The 26,265-nt window shown below is 32.5% G+C and overlaps 1 protein-coding gene across 5 annotated transcripts in view; it reads left to right on the forward strand.

Annotated features, from left to right (window-relative positions):
- The window catches only part of LOC148610031 (uncharacterized), a 75,601-nt gene that overhangs the window by 43,499 nt on the left and 5,837 nt on the right, over positions 1–26,265 (forward strand). For all 5 annotated transcript variants that reach the window (XM_088541926.1, XM_088541931.1, XM_088541928.1 and 2 more), the window contains 28 exons: positions 1,462–1,659; positions 2,111–2,246; positions 2,822–2,847; positions 3,731–3,872; positions 4,132–4,367; positions 5,551–5,715; positions 6,792–6,981; positions 7,477–7,713; positions 9,207–9,424; positions 9,902–10,007; positions 10,393–10,509; positions 11,188–11,323; positions 11,803–11,986; positions 13,662–13,938; positions 14,605–14,791; positions 15,604–15,815; positions 17,341–17,570; positions 18,143–18,296; positions 18,821–19,005; positions 19,423–19,560; positions 19,875–20,049; positions 20,561–20,693; positions 21,248–21,369; positions 22,215–22,354; positions 22,998–23,145; positions 23,607–23,810; positions 24,746–24,970; positions 25,321–26,106. In XM_088541926.1, coding sequence (XP_088398052.1) covers positions 1,462–1,659; positions 2,111–2,246; positions 2,822–2,847; positions 3,731–3,872; positions 4,132–4,367; positions 5,551–5,715; positions 6,792–6,981; positions 7,477–7,713; positions 9,207–9,424; positions 9,902–10,007; positions 10,393–10,509; positions 11,188–11,323; positions 11,803–11,986; positions 13,662–13,938; positions 14,605–14,791; positions 15,604–15,815; positions 17,341–17,570; positions 18,143–18,296; positions 18,821–19,005; positions 19,423–19,560; positions 19,875–20,049; positions 20,561–20,693; positions 21,248–21,369; positions 22,215–22,354; positions 22,998–23,145; positions 23,607–23,810; positions 24,746–24,970; positions 25,321–26,106 — 5,407 coding nt within the window. The remainder of the gene's footprint in view (positions 1–1,461; positions 1,660–2,110; positions 2,247–2,821; positions 2,848–3,730; positions 3,873–4,131; positions 4,368–5,550; positions 5,716–6,791; positions 6,982–7,476; positions 7,714–9,206; positions 9,425–9,901; positions 10,008–10,392; positions 10,510–11,187; positions 11,324–11,802; positions 11,987–13,661; positions 13,939–14,604; positions 14,792–15,603; positions 15,816–17,340; positions 17,571–18,142; positions 18,297–18,820; positions 19,006–19,422; positions 19,561–19,874; positions 20,050–20,560; positions 20,694–21,247; positions 21,370–22,214; positions 22,355–22,997; positions 23,146–23,606; positions 23,811–24,745; positions 24,971–25,320; positions 26,107–26,265) is intronic.

A 26,265-nucleotide genomic window follows, 5' to 3' on the forward strand; every position in this document is an offset into this window, starting at 1 on the left:
CAATTCTTTTTTCACTATCCTAAAAAGGGATATTGTTTTGTAGATGTGTTGAAAGCTTTAAGACAATACAAAGATTTAAGAAAAAAGTATGTGTGAATCTGCCTTATTCCTATACTCAAATATTTTGAACTTCAAAATCAGGGTATGACATTAAAGGCTGTCCTATTGCCTGGGACAAGTGAAATTGGCATTCTGAGACAAGGAAAACTTCAATCATACCTTCCTGATGGACAACTTATTTTTTTTTAATTTTCAGCATGGATTATTAGTAGAGAACAATCTAACTTTTACTTTGGGCAAGTGAAATTTGCCTGCTACAAAAATGTGCTATGACAAGTCTCTCAAAAAAGTAGTAGTCAGTCCCTGAAAATTCGTAACATTATAACCAATAAATTATGTCCTGTCTGTGAAAGAATGGGAAATTAATAAAATGTGAAGGTAAGATATTCACTGTAGTATATACAACAGATAAAAGTTCAGAAACTATTTCAATGTTTTTGTTAATTTGACAATATATGTTAATGTAAATTTGAATAGTGTGGGATTTTTTTCTCAGTATTGATTTTTTTGTACAACATAATTATATTTTAGTCAATGATGACTACTTTAAGTTGCAATGATAAATGCATGCAAAAGTTTCTGAGATTTCAATAGTTAGAATCGCAAATTTCCGTTTTCAGCTCATGTTTATGTCCATTGAAGTTATGGGCTTTTTTTGGGGTTATGTGGGTCATTATGTTTGCAGGTCTGTATGTCTGTATAAATTATGGGTTGCATTTGTTCTGTAGCTTTTTTTATGGACTTGTTTCATAACAATATGACTTACACCATCCTTAGTTTCATTTTACAATATCTTTATTTTTGTGATAGTAAGAACAAAATAAACTAGGCTAATAATAATTGTGTTTGTGGAATACACATTTTTGTTTTGTTTGTTTTTTGCTTTTTTGTTTTGTTTAATTAGTTAAATGTAAATAAAATCCATTGGAAACTTATATTCTCAAGTGAAGTTTAGGCATTCAACTATAAAATTTTATATACACAAATGAAAGTACTTATTTCATAGTTTTTTGAGTTATAGGAACTAATATCTTTCATATCCAGAGAGGTAAACTTTGAAATTTAATAATTTATTTTGATGCCATCAGTTTACAAAAATAAGAGATGGACATTTTTAAAAAATTTCTGTTTGTAATCAATTTATAAAATCTTTCTTGACATCCTCCATTCTGAAAATTTAGTATTTTTTTTAAAAAAACTAGACGCCATGTTTGTTGACCAATATATTCTTCATTTATATACAATCAAGGGCCATATTAACTCAAAGATTTGTGCTTAATTTCAATCCATCATACTCAGTTTGATGTTTATAATGATTCTGAATATGTATAATTTGCATGTACTTCATTTCAGGTTTTGATATCCATGAATCATAGCTTTTTAATCTTATTTTGATTTCAGGACATAGAAGACAAAGATTTTCAGACAGAAACAACATCAATGTCAGCAAGATGGTCTGGGTTTGCTCATCCACATTTAGATGTGACCTATAAGATCAGTATTGGTACGACATCTGGTGGCAGTGATGTGGTAGCACCAAAGGATGTTGGCTCTGTTTTGATGCATCAAGAAACAAGTCTGACTCTTACACCTTATCAGGTAGAATTTGTACAGTGTAATATATTTAGAGACATATAGCTCACCTGGGCAAAAAGTTGTACAATAGAGACATAGCTCACCTGGCCAGAAGGTTGTAATATAGTGACATAGCTCACCTGTGCAAAAGGTTTTAATATAGTGACATAGCTCACCTGCGCAAAAGGTTGTAATATAGAGACATAGCTCACCTGTGCAAAACGTAATATTGAGAAATAGCTCACCTTGGCAAAAGGTTGTAATATGGGAACTCATGGAAAGAAATGAAGTGAATTTTTTTTGTTTACAATATACCTGATAACCAGGTCTAAAATGTCTGTAATTGAAGTCAAATGCATATATTGCCATAGCATGTGTACATACTTCTTTTCGGTAGACTCCTATAAGATAAGTGCATTTAAAAAAATATATATCTATTGGAGTGCTTAATTTTAGTATTTTTATATTTTTACAGAAATATTACTTTACTGTTACCGCTGTTAGTGTAGCTGGTACTACAACTTCTACTTCTGATGGGGTTACCATAGTAACAGAGTCTGATACGTTGTCAGGGGTGATGATCTATGATGGGATACCATGTAATATGACCAGTAAGTATCTGAGTATTGTGAATTAGTCTTAAGCTTTTGTGATGAAGTTTCTGCAGGTTGAAAGAGTAATTGATTAGTAATGTGAGAAATATGAATATGGTTGACTTCATTTGGGTCATCATAACATTTGCCTCAGCTGGTTTAAAAGAAGGTAGAAGAAGAGGAATGCTGCCAATCTAAATGATTTAATTGACTGATTATAGTATTAAATAACTCACTCAGGGTATATTCAGAAAGAGAGATATTCACACTATGCAGGTTTTTGTTTATATAAGTTGCTTCAGTCTACCTTGAGGAAAACCTTGGGTTAACAAGATGAAAATATACAGTAGAAAATTGTGTAAACCTCCTACTTCCATTCTAGAACTTCTTCATGTATTTTAAACATATATATAAGAACTCATAGATTTTTTGCTGTGAATTAATGTAATGAAAAAAATACTAATAAGATACACTAGGTTGCAATAAACATGAAAATGCATACAAAGAATACATGAAAATAAACTGTGATTACATTTTACATATTCCCACTCTAAATTTGATAATTCTATATGTCTTTTTTTTATGTTTTATAGCTATTGGTGTTGATCATCATGAGGAAGTAAGTAGTTACATTTAGGGTTTACTAACTGCTTCCATGCTCTGTATAACAGTTGCTCTTTATGGTCTGTTATGTACTATTTAATAAAAAAATAATATTAGTAGAGGTTGTTACTAACTCCACACAGTCATGAAGGCATGACTAAGTAAACCCCCTTAGTCAATAGGTTATTTTTATAAATAATTTTTTCACTTATTTTCTTAAATCCGGAAATATTTTGGTTGTTGTCCAGTATTGACTTTCTTTATGAGTGGGGATATACCTAGCACATCAACATGTGCAACCTCAAGTGTGACACAATGGTATATCTTTCCTGAAAAAAAAGTTAGGTTATACCCTTTGCCCAAGCCTTTGGGTAACCTTACATACTGCATGTTCTCTGATAGACAAACATTGGGTGACATCACAAGGAGGTTTGTAAAAAGGTGTAGCAATGCAGATTAAGGTTCAAATAAGGCTTAGAAATGACAACACCAATGGAACATACTAGACAACGTATAAAGAACAAAGTGTAGAAAACTATGAAATAAAAAGAAGCACAGAAAAACAATGTGAACCCCAATAATGACTAGGGGTGAGTTCAGGTGCTCAGGTGACAACCTCTGCTTTATGCAAGACACCAACTGTAACTGTATAATACAGATTCAACAAACCAGCCATAATTATATAATACAGATTCAACAAACCAGCCATAATTATATAATACAGATTCAACAAACCAGCCATCATTATATTATACAGATTCAACAAACCAGCCATAATTATATAATACAGATTTATAACGCCAGCCATAATTGTATATGCCATTTATTGTAAATGCATTGGTCCAAGTAAATATTATCAATTGTCTTACATGAGCATATCATATTTTTTTCCCATAAAGGACAATAGAATGGACTGTTCACAAGAAGTAGATGTCCAGATGTCACTGAACTCCTTGAAAGCATACTGGACTGTACCAGATGATATGAAAAGATATACGACTGATGCTTTTATTGCTGTAGAGAAAAGATCAGGTGTTGGTAGTAAGTAATATACTGTACAACATTTCACTTTATATCAGTCTGTCTGTCTGTGTGTCTAACATTTCATCTCTCCACATATTTTAAGAGATTAATTACCTCTATAAGCCCAGATCCAGAGCAAAAATGTTTATGGCTGAGAACATTATTATAATATTTGTATTAGTAATTTCCAGAGAAAAGATGATTGTTAAGCATATTAAAAAAAATTGTGGTCAGAAGTCATGCAAACAAACATATTTTACATAAATTGTCTTTTTAGATATGTGGACGACATACCAGGATTATTTCCACATCTCCACCATGTTTGATGTCAGCATTGATGACCTAACACTAAGCCCTGGTATAAAGTACCGTATATCGTTGAAACTCTGTGCCAAAACCATATGCTTTGACCCAATCAAAACAAATGGTGTCATGGTGATGGCTAACCCACCAGTTAGTGGGAGCATATCAATTAATCATCTCAATACAACTGAAACTGGAGGTGCTGAAAAGGTTAGTGAACTTTTACCTTTGATACTATATACAATCAAAAGCCTTTCTTATGGAGCACCTGTATTTAGCTATATCCTGTCTTAAATATATTTCTGTGAAGTGCTTTCTATGTAAAATCATTCTGTATTATAAAGACCCCTTTTGTATTGTGATGTCACTTAATTATGTACGAGACAGGTTTGAATATAAATGAATAATTTTTGCAGTGAATTAATTTTTGCTGTATTTTCAGATGTTGGAATAAAAAATAAAAACAATTGAATTATTAATCCAAAAAACTTTATGAGTTATTGCTCTTATACAATAACTGCTTTCTATGCAATTACAAACCTTTCATTTCTTGAAAATAAAATCACAATTTTTTTTTTTCAACCTTAATCATGAAATTTTCAATCCATGAAAGAAAAACCTCTTATGGGTGTAAAGTACATTTAGAGTACTACTGAACATTACTTCAATGCTATCATTCCAAGCTGATATGCTAAGACTTTCTTTTGTCAACCAATTATATTTTATATTGATTACCATTTCCAAAGACAATCTAAGGAGACATAAATCTTCACACAGCTTCAGACATTCATTTCCTTTCTTACTAAATACTGTAGACAGACCTTTTAAAATGCCCTGCCAATATATTAATCAAAGTTGTTTGACATTCAGATTATGTCACATAAAGTAATTTAACTTTTTTCTTACATTTTAATTACTTTCCAGTCCCTATAAGTAAGATGTCTTTAGCCACTACTCCACTAGAATGGGTTGGATACATTTTGGAGCTTGGCATGTTACATACACAAATCCAGATTTATTTAGGAAGATGGGGTTTCAGGCAATTTTCGTTGTTGTTGCCAAAAAATACATAAAAATAACAAAATTTCCATAGAAGATGTTTGATACCCAATAAACAGTACTAATAGGTACCTTAGTAGTGGAACATATTACTTCCTTCTTGTCTGTCTGTCTGTCTGTCTGTCTTGTGAAAAAATATGTTCTCCTTTATTTTATTTCTTTAGCTGTTTATTGTTGAATGTCACATACCTATTCAAAGTTATTTGTTAAATGAACTTTTCCTATTTGATGGAAATTTTTGTTTTGTCATAGTAAAAAATGCTGTAGACATATGTATTAGTATCCAAAATATGCTTTAAAAAATAACATAGAAAGTATAAATGTTTCCTTTCAGCTTGTTGTTTCCTTCACCAAGTTTTATGATCCTGATATTGAGGATGTAACAGAGAAAAATGATGCTATATTGAAGTATGAATGGGCCATCACAGATAACTCTGTTGTAGGCCAAACATATACCACTTGGACGAATCTGGTGACTTTTACTACTAATGGAGATCAGGTAACTCCCTAGAAAAGCAGAGGATGCTTACCTTACCGGTGCACCTGGTTCATGCTCCCAGTTTTTAGTGGAGTCCAAGTTGCTTATTTGCTTTTGTTACTTTGTATTTATGATTTTAGTTACTTTATGTTCTTTGTTGTGTATGTCTGTTTTCCATGTCTGGTCTTTGTCCCTGGATTACATTCTTCTGATTACCGCTATAACCTTGGTTCCCTTGATTACTCTTTAACATTTAAAGGAATAGGTCCATATAGATACAATATCTGCCCTTCCATCTGGAAGTATTGTAGAATTTCAATGCATTTGATCATGATGAAATGTTCTATAAATTTAAATGAAGCTTATGTTTCGGGAGCATCTGGTCCATGTTCCCAGTTTTTAGTGGAGTCTGAGTTGCTCATTTACTTTTGTTACTTTGTACATATTATTTTGGTTATATTATGTTATTTGTTGTGAGTGTCAGTTTTCCATGTCTGGTCTTTGTCCATGGACTGCATTCTTTTGATTTTTGCTAGAATCTTGGTTCTTTTGATTACTCTTTTATGGACAAATAAGGAAATGTAATTTTTCAACTAAAAACAAGAGTTCCACAAAGCCACTGATTAAGAAAGTAAAGTACATTATTAATCTGAGATTTTTAAAAAAATTTCAGAAGATTCTAATGGTTATGATTAGCTAGCTGTTCACATATCTGCAAATTGACCCAGTTTTGATTGGTCATACCTTCCAAAATGAGTATTTACCAACTATCAACTACAACCCAGATCAGGTCACAATTTTCATCCACAAATTTCATCATCTCATGAAACTGTCCCACCATTGAACAAATATTTTTTGTATGTTATAGTAAAATTAACCCACCATACCAACTGTTCACTATAAATCAACACAACATACTAGCCATTTACTGGTTAATTTATGCAGTATCGGGTTCAAGCAGAAAAAAAAGAAGACAAGGCCTTTAGTTTTCTTTCACCTTTGTTCATGAAGATCTCATTTTTCAGCTTAAGGTGGTGATCTAGCACAGCTCAATTTTAAGATATACTATTCATATTTTGCATGGTTCTATTTTCCAGATCAACTTTGAGTTGACATTGACTGGTGAGATGGATTTCTCTCGCTGTAAAAGGTTTTCTATAAGGGGACTTAACCTTGTTAGGTTGACCTCAGTAGTATCAACAGAGATATTGGACTGTGATGCCTTCAACCCTATACTGATTAACCCTAACATTGTCATAGATGCTGTAGGGGAAGTAACTGCTCAGGGTAGGTAAAACATATGGTTCTAAGGCCATTCAAAGTTAATATTTTGGTTTTTAGTGTCATAATAAAATTAAGAGAAGGCAGGGAAATGGTTAATTTTATACTAGGATGTCTTCAACATGTTCAATCATCTGAACAACCCTCACATTGTCATACCTGGATGTAGTAGGGGACGTAACTGTTCAGGGTAGGTAAAACATAATATTCTAAGGCCATTCAAAGTTTAAAATTTAGAGAAGACGGGACTGGTTGATTTTACACTATGATGTCTTCAACATGTTCAATCAACCATAGCTGGATGCTGTAAAAGGGGGGGGGTGTAACTGCTCAGGGTGGTACAGTGAAAAACTCTATATATACAGGACTGAATTAATGGTTTGGTTTTAGCTATACTCTGGTGTTTGGTTTACACAGATTCAGAATGCATTGAAGCTGGTATGATGTCTACTTATGACAGGTTTTCAGTTCTATTGATTTTATTTATGTTGATATTTTTAGATGGAGTTGGGCTTCCAGTGTATTTAGAGGAAAATGCTCGATGGCCAACACCAGATAAAGACTACACACCATACAAAAACATTATTTCTGCAGTGTGGCCTTCATTAAGACATGGCAATTATAAATATGCCATTATTGATGCTAAGAATGTTGATGTAACTACATACTACAAGCAGGTCAACCAGCTGAATCTCAAGGATCCCTGTATACCTGATGCTATTAGATGTGGAACAACCGGTAAGTATGGGGAGGGAGACAGTTTTCATTTACAAATAGGAGAGTTTGATACCTGAAATCATAATTAAGTAAGTACTTACTGTGAAAGTTCTCTTGTTTGTAGGGTATCAATTTTCATGGTTTTCAAGGGTGAGACAGACCACGAAATTTGGTTACCAACGAAAAAGAAATTTCCATTGATGTGTATACTGAAACCTCAAAACCATGAATTCAAGAATTCACAAACTTGTGTATCTTCTCTAATCCACGAAAGTTGGTATCCACGAATTAAAGTAATTTCACAGTATAAGTATTCCACTTTTTAAAAGGAATTCCGCTATTTCTAATCTGGATTTTACTGTTATGATTTTTTTTTACTGTATATTTACCTCTGATTTTGCCAATTTCCGCTTTGTTTGTAGACCTCTTAAAATCATCTCTGGATATAATAATGCAGTAAACTGAACAGGTTTATTCAATTACAAAACCAATCATTTGATTTTACTCCATCAAACATGTGTACAGGTTACTGAAATTAGCGATATCTGTATGATTGGTATTTTTGTAATTTGAAGGAATTATCTATGCATTATGAAAGGTTTGTCTAGGAAAGTATGTGCCCTATGAATTATATTACATATACCTCACTATATACATTAGGTTTATAACGTTAATGCAACAAGTACATTTTGCAGTATTGTTTCAACTGAAGTTTTTTTTAAGTTTCAGAAAATGAAAGTAGTATAAGATGAATGATGTGTCTCAAAAATTAAATTTGCTTTAGCTGTCATATCACCAGCTTGCGGTTTTTCTATTGGTTGACTGTTTGTTATGCAATCAGTTAAATTTGGAATAAAATAGAAATAACTATTAACATTTTTTATAAAAGTGATTTTCTAATATTTTTTTTTGTTATTTGGATACTTATCTTAGTTATATATAAAATTAAATACTTGAAACCAATATTTTTATGCGAGCCATTGATTTTGCTGGTTTTGTGAACAAAAAAATCCTGCATAATTAAATGTTGAACTCCTTTTCTTTTATAATATAAGTAAGAAGGAGCAAAGTCACAAAATTAACCAAGTGGACAGAAATAAAAGCATGAAAATCAGTTGTATTGAAATGATTTTTAAGACATCTTTTAAGGTGGTAGGCCTAAAGTAAGGGACACAAATCATGAAAATGATTGGAATGTTTGTTTTCAGCATTTTCCATCAATCTCATATAATCATCAAAGTATTTTCAATTGATTTCATTCTGTTTCAAATGAATGCTTGATATGCTTTGGTTGAATTCAAGATGACACGTATCATTGATTTCAAGAATTATTTCCTTTGCCCTAGGTCTACCTCCTTAAACCATCAACATTGATACTGTTCTTGGTAATATGTTAACTTGATAGAATCCACAAACATTAGCTACTGCAAAAATTAATAAATTTACAGTAAAGATTTGCATTTAAGATCATATCCAATTCTTTGATCATTAGAACATTATCTATATTTAAATAGTAAGAGAATTTATGAATGAGAAGTTTGAACACAATGAACTAATTCATGGAACCAGATATACTGTATGTGTCCATGCTGATCGAGCACTGATTCAAAATGAGAAATGGCTGCAGGATTTACCAGAGATTAATGCATGTAGTGATGGTATCATAGTAGACCTGACTCCTCCAAAGGCTGGTAGTCTCTGGGTTGGCCATAACCCTGGTCAATTTTACCAGGTATGAAGTGAAATAGATCGTACATGTATTATATACTGTATAATTTATAATACCCAGTGGAATCTCTTGTAGAAAATTTCAGAAAAGTACATGTAGTTTGCAACAAAAATAAAGAGCTTGAAGTGATAAAGAATAAAACTTTCTTAACTTTAATTTTGTTGATTACGTGAAAGTGTTTTGTTTATTTTTTGTTGTTAATGTGGTGGATATTCAGATATTGGTGCATTCCAATACAGTGATTCCATTGTCAAAAGAAATTCAATGTGTCAAGGCTTAGCTACCTAAATTTTATTATAAGAGCAGTGTCTTAGAACTAAAGAAATTAATGCCTGTTTTTTTTTTTTCAGTTGTAACAAAGACTTTACATTGTTTAGTTTGAATTTCTCTGTCAAGGAAAAAAATTCTAACAGCTTTGAATTACAGAATTAGTTACTGGTATATCAATTGATAGAATTTTTTATTTTTTTTATTTTTCAGACATCAAACACTGATATGTTCATTAACTGGTACGGCTTTGAAGATGTTGAGGAGTTTAACAATGGACCACATCCATCTGGTATAAAGGCTTACACTGTTGGAATAGGTGAGACTAAATAATTGATGGACTGATCTGAAAAAAGGGAACATTCGATGAAATTGAAATTGATTTTTATTGGATTCCTCATCCAATGCCTGCCTTTGTTTTTCAATAAGATTTCAGATATTTCTTACAGTTTTCCGTTATTAAGGGGTCAAAGGGGCCATATCCGACTGTTCAGGTTTTAAACATTTTGATCATATCTTGCTGTGTACGGCGAAGCTTTTTTTATTTTCATGGAAAGACAAATTTTAGCTGTTCTTTTATTTTAGTTTCATTTTATGCTCTACCATGTATTTTGTTTTGTTTCACTGGAACTGTCCGTTTTATAAATTTCTTCAATGTATTGTCTCCTCAGATTTTTATTCATAAATATTACACCTCTTTCTAGGTACATCCAGTGGAGGTAATGATGTTGTTGCTTTTGAGGATGTTGGTGTTATACAGCACAAATCTCTTCATAGACTCAACTTACAAAATGGTTACAAGTACTATGCTACACTGAAAGGTTGGTGTATAAATTGGGAATATTGTAAAATTTTAACATTCTGTCTTTAATCTGGTTCTGTGCAAGTAAAAAATCATGGAATAAATAAATAGAAACAGCGGATCCATTTTATTTGAAACTAAAGTATTAGAGCTGAAAAGTAAACTATTACAGGAAACTAAATTTTTATCGGGAAGTTTATTGAAAGTACTGACTGAACCATTAAAATTACCCTATACAACTTAGGTTAAAATCTTGTTATCTGTGGTTATGGGACATAAACAACAGACGTAAAAAAATGGTTATCAGTTATTTCAAGGATTCTTCATATCCTTGTAGCCCCTCATCTGTACATATTAATTTGGTTTAGAGCTTAGTGATCAGAGGTGCATCAGAAATTGAAAAAAAGGAACTGCTACCTTGCATAAACTGTGGCCCACTTTAGTGATATGTAGTCTTTTTTTTTTTTTAGATTAACCAAATTTTGAAGTATGAGGGAGACGGCTCCCCTGTGCCTATGCTGATGTCATTTAACAACTGATTACATTTCTAATTATAAAGTTAATTCTATATTTAGTAAGTGCTAATGACTTAACAAAACATTTACCAATAGATTGTCAGGTAGTTTGGTTATTTGTCTGGTAAGTTGTATATAAATATAGATCAAACATAATTAAGATTTTTCCATGTTGTTTTTAGCAACTGATTTTGCTGGCAGAGTTACCGAGGTTGTTTCTGAGCCTATCATTGTAGACTACACACCACCTGCTACCACCAACAAACCTATAGTACTACCAAACAGACATATAACATCAACAACTGAAATTGATCCTTGGTAAGATCAAGTATTAGCAAAAAAAAAAAAACATTTAGTTTTATCCATAAATTTAAAATCAGGGAAAAATATGAATAGTGTAACATATTTACTTCAGACATGTCAGAATTATGGGAAAAATGAGAAAAGAAGACATAGCTCTACTAGAACATAGCTCTGCTATAAAATTGTAAAAACTATTCAAGAAAGAGATGCCAGGAAACTAAAACTTAATGATTTAAGCTTATAATTTCCAATCCTATAAAAACTGATTGCATAGGAAAGATGCATAGATAGCCTATGTATCAAGATTAAACTTTCTCTGCATTTGAAAACACTTTACTAATTTATTTTTTCATGTCTGGGATGTGTGGTAGAAAAAATAAATATAACTTATAGGAAGTTTATGTTTGGTAGGTTTAAGATATCTGCATTTACATATAAAAACTTTTTTTCTAGATTTTAGCTATAACATAATGACTTGGGATTTTTATTTACAGCTGGAAAGGTGTTTTTATTGATCTAGAGAGTGGTATAGACTATTACTTATGGTCTATTGGTTCTGAACCTGGTTACGTCGATATGATGCCATATGTGAAAGTTGAGGAAGATGAATGTGGTCTGACAGACAGAAACAGTCCTCTTAGTCTAAAAAATGGGCATTACTACTACATCAATGTTAGGGTATGTGATAGTGCTGCCTTTGTCAATTGTGACTTGAAAGATTAGTTTTATAATTATAAGAATCATGAGAATGAAATAGATGCACATAATAACAGGGGTTCATAACTATGTGCTGTAGGGGAGGTAACTCTCATTGCAGTATGAACCTGGGTAAACCTAACACCTTCCTATAGCTAAAATCAAAATATTCATTCTGTCCTCATAGGTTCAGTATGGATAGTTTTTAACTGTTCCTGTAACCCTGAGCAGTTACCTCCCCTACTACATCTAGCTATGACAGTATGAGAGTTGATCAGATGGTTGAACATGTTGAAAGCATCAGTGTAACATACAGTCAAACCTGTCTTATGTGACCCTTCAAGGGAGTAGGTAAAAAAAGTCACATAAGACAGGTGGTCACTTAATACAGGTTTGACATCTAGGATTTTTTAAAAACACTTTAAAGACAAACGTTTTCATGATAACTTTAATATATACATGTACATGTATTGCACCTGTAAAATAAAACACAAAATGATACATTAATAAAAATTAAACATGCATTTAACAATATTAAAGAAGTGTTTTAGGTAATAAAAAGTTTAAAAACTAAAAAACATTATTAACATGATAAAATTTTTTTTTAGTTTCTCTCAGCTGCAAAAAAATCTGTTATGTTAATTTGTTTACATTGATTTGCACAAAGTATATTTAGTTCATCTTCAGCTTTACAGATGCTCTCTAAAAACATTGAAGAGCCTAAGTGTTTTCCAAAGAGCTTAAGCTTGGTGAACAAGTCACTGGCCTCGATTTTAGATATTGGGGCCGCTGCATCACTCATATTGTCGTCATTGTCATCACTACCACTGTCGCTGTCCTGTGATTTGAAGTGGTCTAGCAGATCATTTCCTGACATTTCCCAATTTATTTCATTTGTATCACAAGTGCTTACGGTGCTGTCAATACCTAAAAGTTCGTTAAATTCACAACTGTTTTTAACTGATTATTATTCATACGTCAGTATTTATTTCCGCGAGTTTCCGGATATTTTCGTAAATTTGACGGAATTTTTTGTTTTAAAATTACTTTACTTCCGGTTTTCGAACACTTCCACTTTCGCGTAAGTCAGGTTTTTTAACCATTTAGACATGAATAATACGGTCGCTAGTCGCGTTACGCAGGGAGTCGCTTAATACAGTTAAAAATAATAGAAAAATGAATTGGGGGGACCTAAATTAGGTCACATTAAACAGGTGGTCGCTGAATACAGGTGGTCGTTAACACAGGTTTGACTGTACTATTTTTCATATAGAGACAGGATCCTAAATGTGTAAATTAAACTTTACCCCTATTTTTGTAGAGAATGTCCTGTTCCTGTTGATTGCTAAATCACTTCTCTAAAAGTGAGTCATAAATAAGTATTATGCCTCCACACAACAAAACTTGAACAATTCTTAAGCCTGAAAATACATGTATCCTTGTGTCACAAACAGTTAAGTATGGTCTGAGACTTAAGAAATTTTTCAAGCTTGTGAGTCTGGGCCTGAACTACATATCGGTAGTTGAATGGTTATTAGGTATTTTAGCACTCATTTCCTGAAAAATTCAGAACTATTGTGAGAATCTGTTTTTGCATTACCATTTTACAGGAACAAAATTTAGATTTAAATCTTTGCACAAAGAATACTTTTTTCAGGCTTTCAATAAAGCAGGATTATCTACCCTTGCTACATCGTGGGCCTTTAGGGTAGATACTACACCACCTACAGCAGGTCATGTTTATGATGGAGAAAAGAGCCAGATGGTGGGGAACATAAAAGATATTGATTTCCAGACTGAGACTAAGGTTTTACATTCGTATTGGGAGGGATTCCATGATTCACATTCAACCATCAAGGAGTATTATGTAGCTGTAGGGACATGTCCCGGCTGTGGAGATGTCCTGATGGAGCAAGCTATTGGAATCACAAATGGTATTTTACATACAGTGAAACCTGTTTAAATCAACCATTTTGGCTGAATCATTTTTATTTAGTTTTAATAGTTCATTGGGTTTCAAATAAGATTCAAAATGCATTGAAATTGATGTGAAACATTTTCATGTGTTGCAGGTTTCCAATTTATTACTGGTTTGGTTTAGACAGGTCCCATTGTTCTCTCGTATATAATTTGTTTAAATCAGAATTGAGGAGTTTCTGATTGATTAATGATTCCATCTTGCAGCAGAAAGTTTGAAGTATGCATAAAGTTGTTAGTGGTGAATGATTGGGGCATGAGCACTGCATGAGCAATAGAAATTGAACCATTATAGATTGGGGTTTTGAGTAACATTAAATTTGGAAAGTTAATGGAAAAAATGACTTAAGCTTATTGTCCAAGATAAATCAGGTTCAACCATATGAATTTTATACCCCTACTCAGTAGGAGATTCACAAATTGCTGATATACTGTACTAAGCTTTCAATAGGAATGTTTTGTTTTGGAATGTGTTTTCGTACTCATCCTATATCTACTTCCTGTTTGCCGAAAAAACATTAATTTACTTTATATTACAATGGAGAGCAAGGCTATCATTAATGAGTCATTGCTAACATATTTCTTCTTTAAATTACATCATGTATACTTTTGTTTTGTTTTAGAATTCACACTTAACAACATCCATTTGGGTACTGGTTTGACTTACTACGCAGCAGTAACTGCCTGTAACACAGCTGGTATGTGTACAACAGTTGTATCTGATGGAGTCATTATAGACAACAGTGCACCAGTGGCAGGTTCAGTACAAGATGGAACTGGTTTCTATGACACAGAGTACCAGTCTATCACGTAGGTTTAGTATTTTCGTCTGAAATTAAATTTCGCTTTTGTTCTCAGGTTCATTACATTTTTGTAGAAATTATGAAATGTATTTAAAAGTAGCTTGGTAGTTTTCATATAATTTCATTCAATACTTTAAGTAGCTTTCTTTGTAAGAATCATGCAAAATATGAAAAATGTGATACACTACAGAAAAGGCTACATATTTTCATTTTTGTAATTAAGTTGTTTTATGGGTCTATACTATGAAATGTGTAATTATTCATTCAAATCTGCCTGTTCTTGGGAGATAATCCACATTGAAAATCCAGTAGATTCTATTGTATTTGAGCACCATTTGCAGAGATATCTCCCTTAATTTTGAAATATACAGTGCATTCTATATAATTTTTATCTCCTGAGAGCATGGGTTGTATGAAAAACCACATGTTAATTTCTGTTTACTATGACATTTCAAACAAAATATCAAAAATAAAAATATGTAGGCTTTTTACCCATGAATCACATTTTGCATGATCCTTAGCTGGAGTGCTACTTAATTTTACTTCACGCAATAAACAATATGCACATGGAAAATTTATGTTATTTTTCAATAAACAAAATTTTTATTATTGCCAATTCTTAAGTGTAAAATTTGACAAACAAAACTGATTCCGTAAAATGAATTGACTGCTATGTGGTCATGTGATGCCATCAACGGATTAATGAATTGGTTTGATGGATCCATTACTGATTGGTGATCGATGACCTATCACAATTTTAGTTGCACAGATCTGTTCAGGTACTGTACAAAATTTTCACCATAATTACATTTTTGAAAGGTCGTACATATCAGCTAAATGGTATGGATTTGATGACCCCCAATCAGGCCTCAGTCATTATGTGTGGATGGCAGGGACCAGTAAAGGAGGCAGTGATCTTGTTCCTCAAACTGAACTTCACCTGACTGAAACAGCATCATTCTACAACACATCACTGTCACTGCCACAGGGGAAGAGAATTTTTGTTACAGTTAGGGCTTACAATAAAGCTGGTAAGTGGTGCATAACTTTTTTATCTGTTTTGTTCACTGGATAAAATCTTGAAAATGAGTAATAATGTTTGTTTCCATGGTAGTAATATATGTTATTTTTTATTTTTTGCATTTATTGCATGAAAGAGGGCTGGGACAAAAAAAGGACATTATGATGGTTGCTTGAATTGTTTCATATATATATGTATAGATTTTTGTCAACATGTTAACTTGTTTCCTCTTTGATTGAAGGATAGAAAGGTTTTACCATGGCCTTACCATCATTGTCTGACTGTCCATTTATGTAGTTGACCATATTCCAAATAACACTAATCAGATGAGCAACTGGCTTCATGATTACAAATTTGAATAGCCACATATAATCATGATTTACTCAGATCCGGTTATGTGTTCATATGAATCAATGTGAAACTTCTTTTTGTTAAATTAATGTATTATATTGTAAACATACTTCCAGTGAATGCAGACAAGAATTTTACCTGAATTTAGTTTTTACCTTGTCAAAGTAAAAGTAAAAGTATTTTTTATTTTATAATTTATTGGGCATCATTATGGTGTTGAAAGTATTTTAAAACCTGACAATAGAAAAAGAGAATGGATATGGCGAAATAGTGTAAATTTATGCACCAGCATACATATTTTTGTATTAGGAACCCAGCATACACATTTTTGTATTAGGAACCCAGCATACATATTTTTGTATTAGGAACCCAGCATACATATTTTTGTATTAGTATTAGGAACCTTAATAGTAGTAAATACTTATAGTAAGTACTTTCAGAAATCTCCAAAATGTCTTCAACAAACTTCATATGTGTAAAAACACCTTTAAGTATGCTCCGAGAGGGCCCCTCATTAAAAATAAAAATCCACAAACAAAATGATGCCACATTTTTCTTCAAAATAAAACTAAGAATTAAAACAATGTCATAAAGACATGTTAATGACCAACAGCTGTGGACAGGAGATCTTTTCTAGAGGTCCATATACACATTTTAGATACCACTATATATATATATACAGTATATAGTGTATAAGAATTGCTCAAGTTTTCTTTTTAAAAAAAAATGTTTTGAATAAAATGTTGAAATGATTAACACAGTTATTCTATTATGAGTTAATATATACAGTACCAGAACCAATCTTTGCTACAAAAATTGCGATAGATCATCAATCACCGATCAGTTTCCTGTCAGTCATCGATCCATCAAACCAATCCATTAAACCGGTGATCACATCATGTGACCACAGACTGGTCATTGAATTTTATGGTTTTTGTTGTTTTCTTTGTCAAGTTTACACAAATTTATGTAAAGTAATACATTTAAACATCAAATTGTACTTTTTTTTACATTTTACATTTCTTGTATTTCAAACAGATTTAACGTCATTTTACATAACAAAAATGTGATCATATCGGTCACCGGTCATTGGTCAGCGATCAATCGGACAACAGTCATCAATCCGTCAAATCGTTGCATGGATCGGTTCAAGGACTGTATTTGTACTAATATTTGTTTTTCAGGTCTTCATTCTGAGTCCTCCTCTAACGGTTTCCTAATTGACACATCCCCTCCTGTTATCAGCAAAGTACCAACATTCTCCACAGACTTTGGTATAAATGGATTAAAACAGATCTATAGAACTTCCATGAAAGTAGAATGGGTTTCTGAGGACACTGACTCCTATATAAAGAGGCAGTACCTGTCTATAAAATCTCATATTGGCGGAGAATTCATGCTGTCCTCACAACAGGTAAAGACCATTACTGTAAACAAATATTAATTTTTATATGTAATTTTTTTGTGGATTCCATTAAACAAACATAACCATGGATATTTTTTTTTGTGGTTTAAAAAAAATATTAGTGTTTCAATGAAATGAAAAAAAAAATAAAAAATTTTTCATCTTTGTTTATCCAATGTGAAGTTATTAATAAATGGAATGCTATATATATGCTTTGTTCACGGTATTACATGTACTTGTATCTTTAAGTTTTCTTAAATTGCTTTTTAGCAACCATAGATTAAAATTTATATATGTTTTAGCATTCTTTCTGAAGATAGGCTTCTGCATACATTACATAGCTACTAAAGTTCGATATGTTATTATTGTGGTACAATATAGGCACTGTCTTTAATGTATGGTACTTTTAACTCTCGCCCTATCATGCAAATAGTATTACAATGATAAAACATCTCAATCTAGTCATCAAAACTTTAAGTTATACATGTATTTAGTCCTACTTTGAATAAAAAATGTCCTTGATATTGTGATGGAAACTTCTGTAATAGTACATGTAATAGCAAACCTTTCTTTTCATTAAGGTGAATGGTATAGCCAGATCCTACGTATTTACTGGACTAGATCTACATGATGGAGTTACTTACTATGTTACACTGATATCCTGTAACAGTGCTGAAATTTGTGTGATGAGTACCTCACAGGGAATGTTTGTTGACAGCTCACCACCATCAAGAGGTAAATTTGGGATTGAAACCTGTGAAAGAGGGGGATTAGGTAGTGGCAATTAAGAGGCGAAAGGTAAAGGTAAAATGGCCATATTTTTTTTTTTTTTTTTTTTTTGCTGGGAGAGGGGCTTTTTTACAATATTCGGAGGTGTTTACCTTAATGATTTTGTCATAGTTTCTACTAAATTAGACTGCAAATTACACTTTATAGATTGTGAAAATCTCCAAAATGCCCATGCTAAAATGATACCATGTTCAAAGTATGGTTGGCCATTAAAGTATATAGCATATTTAGTTCTGAATATAGGTAGAGAAGTTTGAATAAATAGGAAGAAAGTTGGAGTTTTAAATGAGGGAAGTAGAAAATGCAGTCTCCTTATTCATCCTTTTTAATGTGGATAGGTTTCACAATCAGCATCATACCACACACAGTTTGGTAATACATGTAACTTCCAAAATTGTTTTCAATATCCCAGCTGTTAACCATTCATATTGAAATGCAAATGACAATAAAAATTTGTATTTGGTTTTTAGGAATGTTTGCTATTAAGACAGACCATGCTGCTGATCCAGAATTACTGAGACATTCTGAGGGTTGGATGGTCTGGTCCCGACAGGCTGTACATCTAGCATGGCTGGGTTTCAGTGATCTACATTCTGGGATTGATCATTATAAGGTTGCTGTTGGATCAACTTATCTCAACAATGATTTAAACCAGGTACATTATATTTGTTAGTTGAAAAAATGTTTTATCACTGGGAGATACACATACTTTCCCAGCAACCAGTTTTCTTACAAGTATTCATTGAATGTGATTTTCTTCCTCCCCTTTTTATAGATTTCCTTCTAAACAAAAATAAGAAAGAAGACATTTTTACTATTTTTATTTTACTGTCATACCATCTCCTTATTTAACCATCACAATCTGCTCCCTTATCTTCTATTTTTTTCATTAGAATTGTATAAAAACATCTACTGCAGCTGAACACAATTAATAGTTGTAACACAAACAATTATTTTAGATTTTTCAAACGTTTGAGTTTTAAAGTATGTCAGAACTATAATTGTATTAAGATTGGACTCTCTAAGACATTTGTAGATTGAAGACAAATTGTGACTGTGTTCATTATTACAGGATACAGATGAAAAATATGAACATACAGATACACATACCGACCATGGAGATGAAGGCAAAGTTCAACTGTTCAGTGTTAAAACAGAAACTCTGACTAGTTATGACACTCTTTATATATCTGTCTGGGCTGTCAATACGGTAAATAAAGACAGCTAAGATGTCACCATCATTGAAAGTTATTTTATTCATGCTTTTTTCATGGTGTTTTTTTTTTCACAAGTTTTCCAGAAATTACTTCCACAGAAATACAAATGTAAATGTAAGTTCAGCTTTAAAACATCAAAACATCTTTTCAATGGACATGTATCCAAAAGGTAAAACTTTCAAATGTGATTTGCAATGTTTTAAATTCTACTTTGGTATTTGTAATCCACAGTCTAATATACAGAGGAGAAAGAAAAAAAACCATTTTTCTATGGAGATAATTTTATGATCTAATTCTGTCATTAAAGGCTGGTGTTAGAAGTGCCTTGATCCACTCTGCCTTCACCAAAGTCCCTGGTGGACCATTACAACTAATAAGACGTTGTGATTCCATGTCATGTGATGGACATTGTGTTTGTGCCCCACAGGATCAGAAATGCCCTATCAACCCTAATCTCGGGGCTTGCTCTGATATATCTGCCAGTAAGTAGATTGAGAGGGGGTTACAACAGGACGCCACACCCCCTTTGAAGCAAACATATGTTAAAAGTGATTAAATATTGACATTAATTTAGAAAAACACTATTTTTGTAGGTAAAATTTTGTCAAATAATTTTCTAGCTTACAATATAATTGTAAAGTTCTGTGGCTCTCTAATCTTCACTTTATTTCACTGTTAGCAAGAGACAGTTAATATTGAAAACGTACGATATAATTTCAATTGGTCTTTTTCTTAATCAGCTTTAAATTAATGACAAGTTTCCCCATTACAGTTTAAGACTGCAAAAGTTAAGTGAAAATAAAAAGGACATTTTGGACACAAGTTAGCAAGAATTTTATTCAGAAAAACAAAAATCATTGAGGCTAAAAAATTATTCACTTAACGTTCCTAAATACCCACTTTATTAATAAAAAAACATGAAAAACAATTAAATATATTAAAAACTTAACTATTTAGTATATATTTGAAGTAATTAAAAAAAATTACTTTCAGATAATAACAATAACTTGTTGCTGGTGAGGGATACTAATGGCTATAATGACAAAGATCAAGCTGTGACAGCTTCAGACAATGTCCTCAGAGGACAATGGATTGTCTCTCAAGTACAGGGCCTCAAACCTTTATGGCAAGTCATCAATTATCACCCCTTTGGGAGGATTTTGTAGTGGTAGCTATTGTTAGACCATGGATTTGTAAGGGAAAAAAATGGTTGCTGTTTTGTAGCCCTTAGACATTTTTCACTTTACAGAAAGAGCATAGAAACAATTTTCATCACAAATATTTCAACTACCAGAGGATGGATTGATTTTAAATGTAGTATGTGGTCCCGGTGCTCGCCTTTAGCCACTAGCCCGAAACCAGGGCTAGTACAAATTTTTTTCATGCTAGTGAAATGATGTGCACATTTCTTGTTTTGGGTTAGTTGAGTCCTCTTCAGTCCTCTATTATTCAGGCTAGTCATTGAGAATTTTGATTAGGAAAGGACTGCAGTGACTTGATATAGGCTAGACATATGTTATAAGCAATTTTGATTTTTTAAAATCAACTTCCTGTATTGTAGGATATCCTATTTCTCACTATGTGAGAAGAGTGTGGTGAACCTAGCATGATGACATGTGCAACTTTATTTTCGGTAGTTTTTATTTGCACTATTTCTCATCAATCTTTTGTTTTACATAGGTTTGAGTGGAGTGTTGGATATAATAAGTTGAGTTATCCATCAGGTATATATAACTCTGCTGAAGAAAAGGTATGGCAGGATTCTGGAAGATTGATGGATTGTATCTTCGCTGCTAAACCAGGTTAGATTTTGTTTGACTTTCTGTGAATTTTGAATTTACCTTGATGTATTCATTGCAAAAATTATTATTGCAAAAAGGGCTGTTTGTGCAATTAAACCTAAGTCATGAAAATGGAGTTTACTTGATATTTCATAACTCAAAACCACAAAATTGCAATTATTATGCATGGAACTAATTCTGAATTCATTATTGGGTAAGAAAGAGACATCATCTTTGTTGATAAACTTGAGCTTTACAGTAGGAGGTAGACATAAGGTAAGGGACACAACTCTTTTAAATCATTGTTTGTATTCAACATTTATATCAGTCTCATGGAAGCATCAAAGTAACCTGGATTGATTTCATTCTGTATCACATGAATCTTGATAGGCTTCATTGAAATTGAATATGATACACATATCACTGATTTCAAGAGTTTTGTCCCTTACCTTAGGTCTACCTCCTGAAGAACAGACAGTGTAATATTATTAAACTTGAAATATGATTATCCAAGTTGTCATTTGGATCATTTTTTATGATAATACACTGATTATTGTGATTTTTGTCACCTGTAAGTGATGATCAACAACATCTCCTTGAGTGTGAGAAGTTGTTACAGATTTCCAGATTTAGACAAGTCATACACTAAAGAGTCTTAGTCACTGCGTCTTCATCAAGACTGCAGCACTGGTTGTCTTATGGTCTTATGCATAGTGAAACACCTGTCTTTTGGTTGTTAATTCATTTATCAAATTCATTGGATTTGGATTGTAAAAACAGGGTCTCTCTAATTATTGTAATGTTCTTATGAAATTTATTAAGTATATGCCTACAGTAAATTACAGGAGAAAATCTATTTATTTTAGGTTTCCATCTTGAGAACACCATATCATATGCTGTGTTCGTTAGGATCTGGTACTCTCCAAACCAATATGCTGTATTTAAATCTAATGGTATAGTTGTTATGGGACAGGCACCAGTATTGGCCACCGTCAGAGGAAGAGCGGTAGGTTTGAATCATATTTGTACTCACAGTGGATACAGAATTTTATATCTTTGGGAGAGTTCAGAAACAAAATTCAAGAAGATACATGTATTTGTTTTTTAAATTTGGGTGTCAAAATTGAGTATGATATTCTGTTGAATTATTTGGGATAAACCTTTTTTTAAATACCATTTCATTTTTTTTTTTAAAATTTTTTACCTTATAGTAATTTGCCTACTTTTAGACCTACAATTTAACCCCATCTTATTTCTTCTACTCTGCTGATATTGGGAATTTAAAAGTGAATGTTAGAAAACTCAGGTAGTGTTTTTTCACAGAAGTGTCCTCTCTTTAACTTTTTGTATGGAGTGTACTTGATTAATTATATTAACCATTTTTCCAAACTTTTATTAATGGATTTCTACAAACTTTTGTGCTTTTTGAATTTGTAGCATGTTTTCTTTTATGAAAAATCTTACTTATTGTGAAATATGAAAATTGATATGCAAAATTGAGAATATGTATATCCAATATTTAAAATTCTTCCACAGTACAAAAACTAAACAACCTGAACAGTGAGTTTTCTCTGGTCAGATTTTTCCCTGCCTGACTTTTACAGAGAATTATAATTTACATCAGTTGCCACTGTGATTATATTTAACAGGTAACAGAAATAGTTAGAGGCACATTTGTGAAGGATATAGACTACATGCAGATAGGACGTCCTATCACCTACAGTTGGCATGGAAAGTTCCTGCAGGCTGACGAAACTATAGAAAAATACAGCATATACCTTAGTACTTCACCTGGAGGTAATGCCCCATCCCGCGAACATAGTTATGGGGTTTAAATAAGAATTACCCTGTCTATATACATCCATCCCTCCATTCATCTGTCCATATATCATGTAAGCAAAACTCCTTCTAAACTGACAAATGGAGTTAGATATTTTATAACAATTTTAGAATTGTATGTAGCTATTGATGCAGGAGAAAATCATATTTAAGGCTTCATTTGTTTAAACCTTATAAGCACAACTTCTAGATATTGATTATTTTATGTTTGTATCGCCAGCCTTGCTGCAGAAAAAAGGCATAGCTTTAGCACCAATGACTGTATTAAATTTGATGTATCATATTATTACACCATGTATGAAAAATTATCTAAAAAAACATTAAAATTTTCCCCAATAATTATAAAGCATTATCCAAGAATCCAGGCCTCCATAGATGTAAACAATTTGCTTTTTGAAATGTTTTTTTTTTATTTCTAGGTTATGATATATTGCCTGTGACCGAAGACTTAGGAGGATCTGTAACTAGCTATAACATGTCTGGTATCAAACTTACCCCTGGAGTCATACACTATACTAATGTGATAGCCTATAACTATGCTGGAGCCCACACTACAGCCACATCAGATGGTTTTGTTATAGATTCCACCTATCCAAATCCTGGTATTGTTCATGATGGATTAGGTATGTAATTCTGTTAAGTTATTTTTTTATCTTTCATGGATAAAGTTATAAGTATGAGTAGGCATCCTGTATCATTTTATATTTTGTTTATTTCTGACAAGAGCAACTCCTGCTTTATCATTTGACATCTAATTTGAAAATTAACAAGTTATATGGAATATAAAGTTGATCCATTCACAGACAACATGAACATTTTTACCCTTGGAAAATTTACAATTGTCATCATGAACTCGTGGGTTGTGACAGTGTATACGTCTGCACCATGAAAACTGATTTGTTCGTGTCAAAGTTTTCCTTTCTTCTTTTTTGTACCCCGAACTTGACATTTTATGAGCAACTTGGCTGGTGTTTATAGAAAAGCAGAGGATGCTTATCCTAACCGTTATGTTCTTTGTTTGTATGTCTGTTTTCCATGTCTGGTCAGTGTCCCTGGATTACATTCTTTTGATTTCCGCTGGAATCTTGGTTCCCTTGGTTACTCTTTGCTACCACACTATACACATGTTCTACAGGATTAGGTACAAATTCTGTAAGCATGAGGCAAAATGGAAAAATCTGAAATATTCATGCAAAAATTCACTGATTTGACAATATTATTTTATTCCAAGAGTTTGCTCTCTGCTTCACTTGATATAATTGAAAATTATTTAACAGAGTAATCTACACTTGAAATGTTTCTTGGCAGTGCATATTTAAGCAATTTTAACTCTTCACCTAAATTATATGGAAAGAATTGCCTTTATTTCTAGAATCTGCCAATCTAATGGTACTAATACATGTATTTCAATTACACTGTTAAGTGGTGGGCTACTTCATACCCTGCCTCACCCCTGCCTGATTCTTATAGAGATAGATACTTAATACATGTATATATATGTGTAGATAGAATAAGGTACTGAAAGTCTTTATTTCACCTTTTCTTTGCATTCTTCCAGGATTGAAAGATTTAGAGTTTACCAACATATCCAATGCAGTAGCTGCACACTGGCATGGCTTTACTGATACCGAGTCTGGTATAGAGTTTTTCTTCTGGTGCGTTGGTACTACAACATTTACAGACAATAGAAGACCAGAGAAGTCAGAATGTAGTATTTTACCATGGAAAAATGTTGGACTGCATGTATCAGCTTCATCTAATGTGTCATCAGATATTTCTCAAGGTATTGCATTCAATATTTATACTCTTTCAAAAAAATTGTGAGGGAGTTCAAAGTAATAATACTGGTAATAAATAATTTTGTGTATTCCTTTCTTATTTTGTGATTTGTTTCAAAAATCATTAAGGCTTTTTTGAAGTTCTGGAGTCAAATCTTCATGGCCAGTAGATGCCAATATTGATATCACTTGTGATGTTGCTCAATTTTGATTTTGTCAATTTTTATTAATAATTATTTTTATAGAATATAAATTAGCTTTAATAGAAAAATAGAAAGGAGGAAACCAAAAACAGTAAACAAATACTCAAAATTTTAAAAATAAAAACATATAGTGGCTGAATTCCTTATTTCAGGGACAAAGGTCTACCACAAAGTTTATGCTATAGACAATGCTGGTAAGAGATCTACAATTGTTGTATCTGATGGTGTCACTGTTGACCAAACTCCTCCAATGTCTGAGAAATTCATACACACCATGGAAAATATGGTCTCAAATGGATCCTTTGAGGTGACTGGGGGGGATAATATCCACTGGAGAAACGTCAGTGACATTGACATTTGTTCTGTTACCACTAGTTATCATCCCTCGTCATGGTTATCTGACCCTTCGACGTGCATGGCTGTTGTGACCTCTGATGTCAATTTGGCTAGAGAAGGCCAATCATTCTTATTTATCAGGGGAAGTATTCACCAGGAGTTAGACAATGTTAAAGCAGGACATTTATATAGAGTAACATTCTACTCCAGTCATTTGCCAATTCCAGATGCAACATCTGCCAACAAGGAGGGTTTTGTGCAGATGGGAGATGGGGAAAAGATTATTTTTCTTATCTACACTAAAAGCTATAGATTTGATGGTCATGGGGTACAAAATGGTAGGGAAGAGGTATCCTGGCATGCTCATACATTCTACATTCGACCTGATCAAGATGGGGTGAATATCACCATAGGCAGTGCTGGTTCTACAACAGGCCTGTTATTAGATAACCTTTCTGTACAGGAAGTGAACTTTACCAGAGATGTTGCCACTGGGCATGTCCTTGGCCATGTGGTTTATTTACATGAGTGGAGTTCTATTCATGGTTCATGGAGTTTTACCGAGCCAGATTCATCAATCATAGATTATTCCTGGGCTATAGGTGAGTATCATTTTAGTCTTTAGGATGCATAAAATGCATCAGAATCTATAATGATTTTTTTCTTTGTGATTCAGTATGAACTAAAAATCTGTGTAATTTTTCTTAGTTTGATCTACATAACTTTCCACCTTTGTTTATTATTTAACTGTAGCTCTGTGT

This window comes from Perna viridis, chromosome 8 (genome assembly GCF_037379345.1).
Source record: "Perna viridis isolate PV_CMFRI_1.1 ecotype Kerala chromosome 8, ASM3737934v1, whole genome shotgun sequence".
NCBI lineage: Eukaryota > Metazoa > Mollusca > Bivalvia > Mytilida > Mytilidae > Perna > Perna viridis.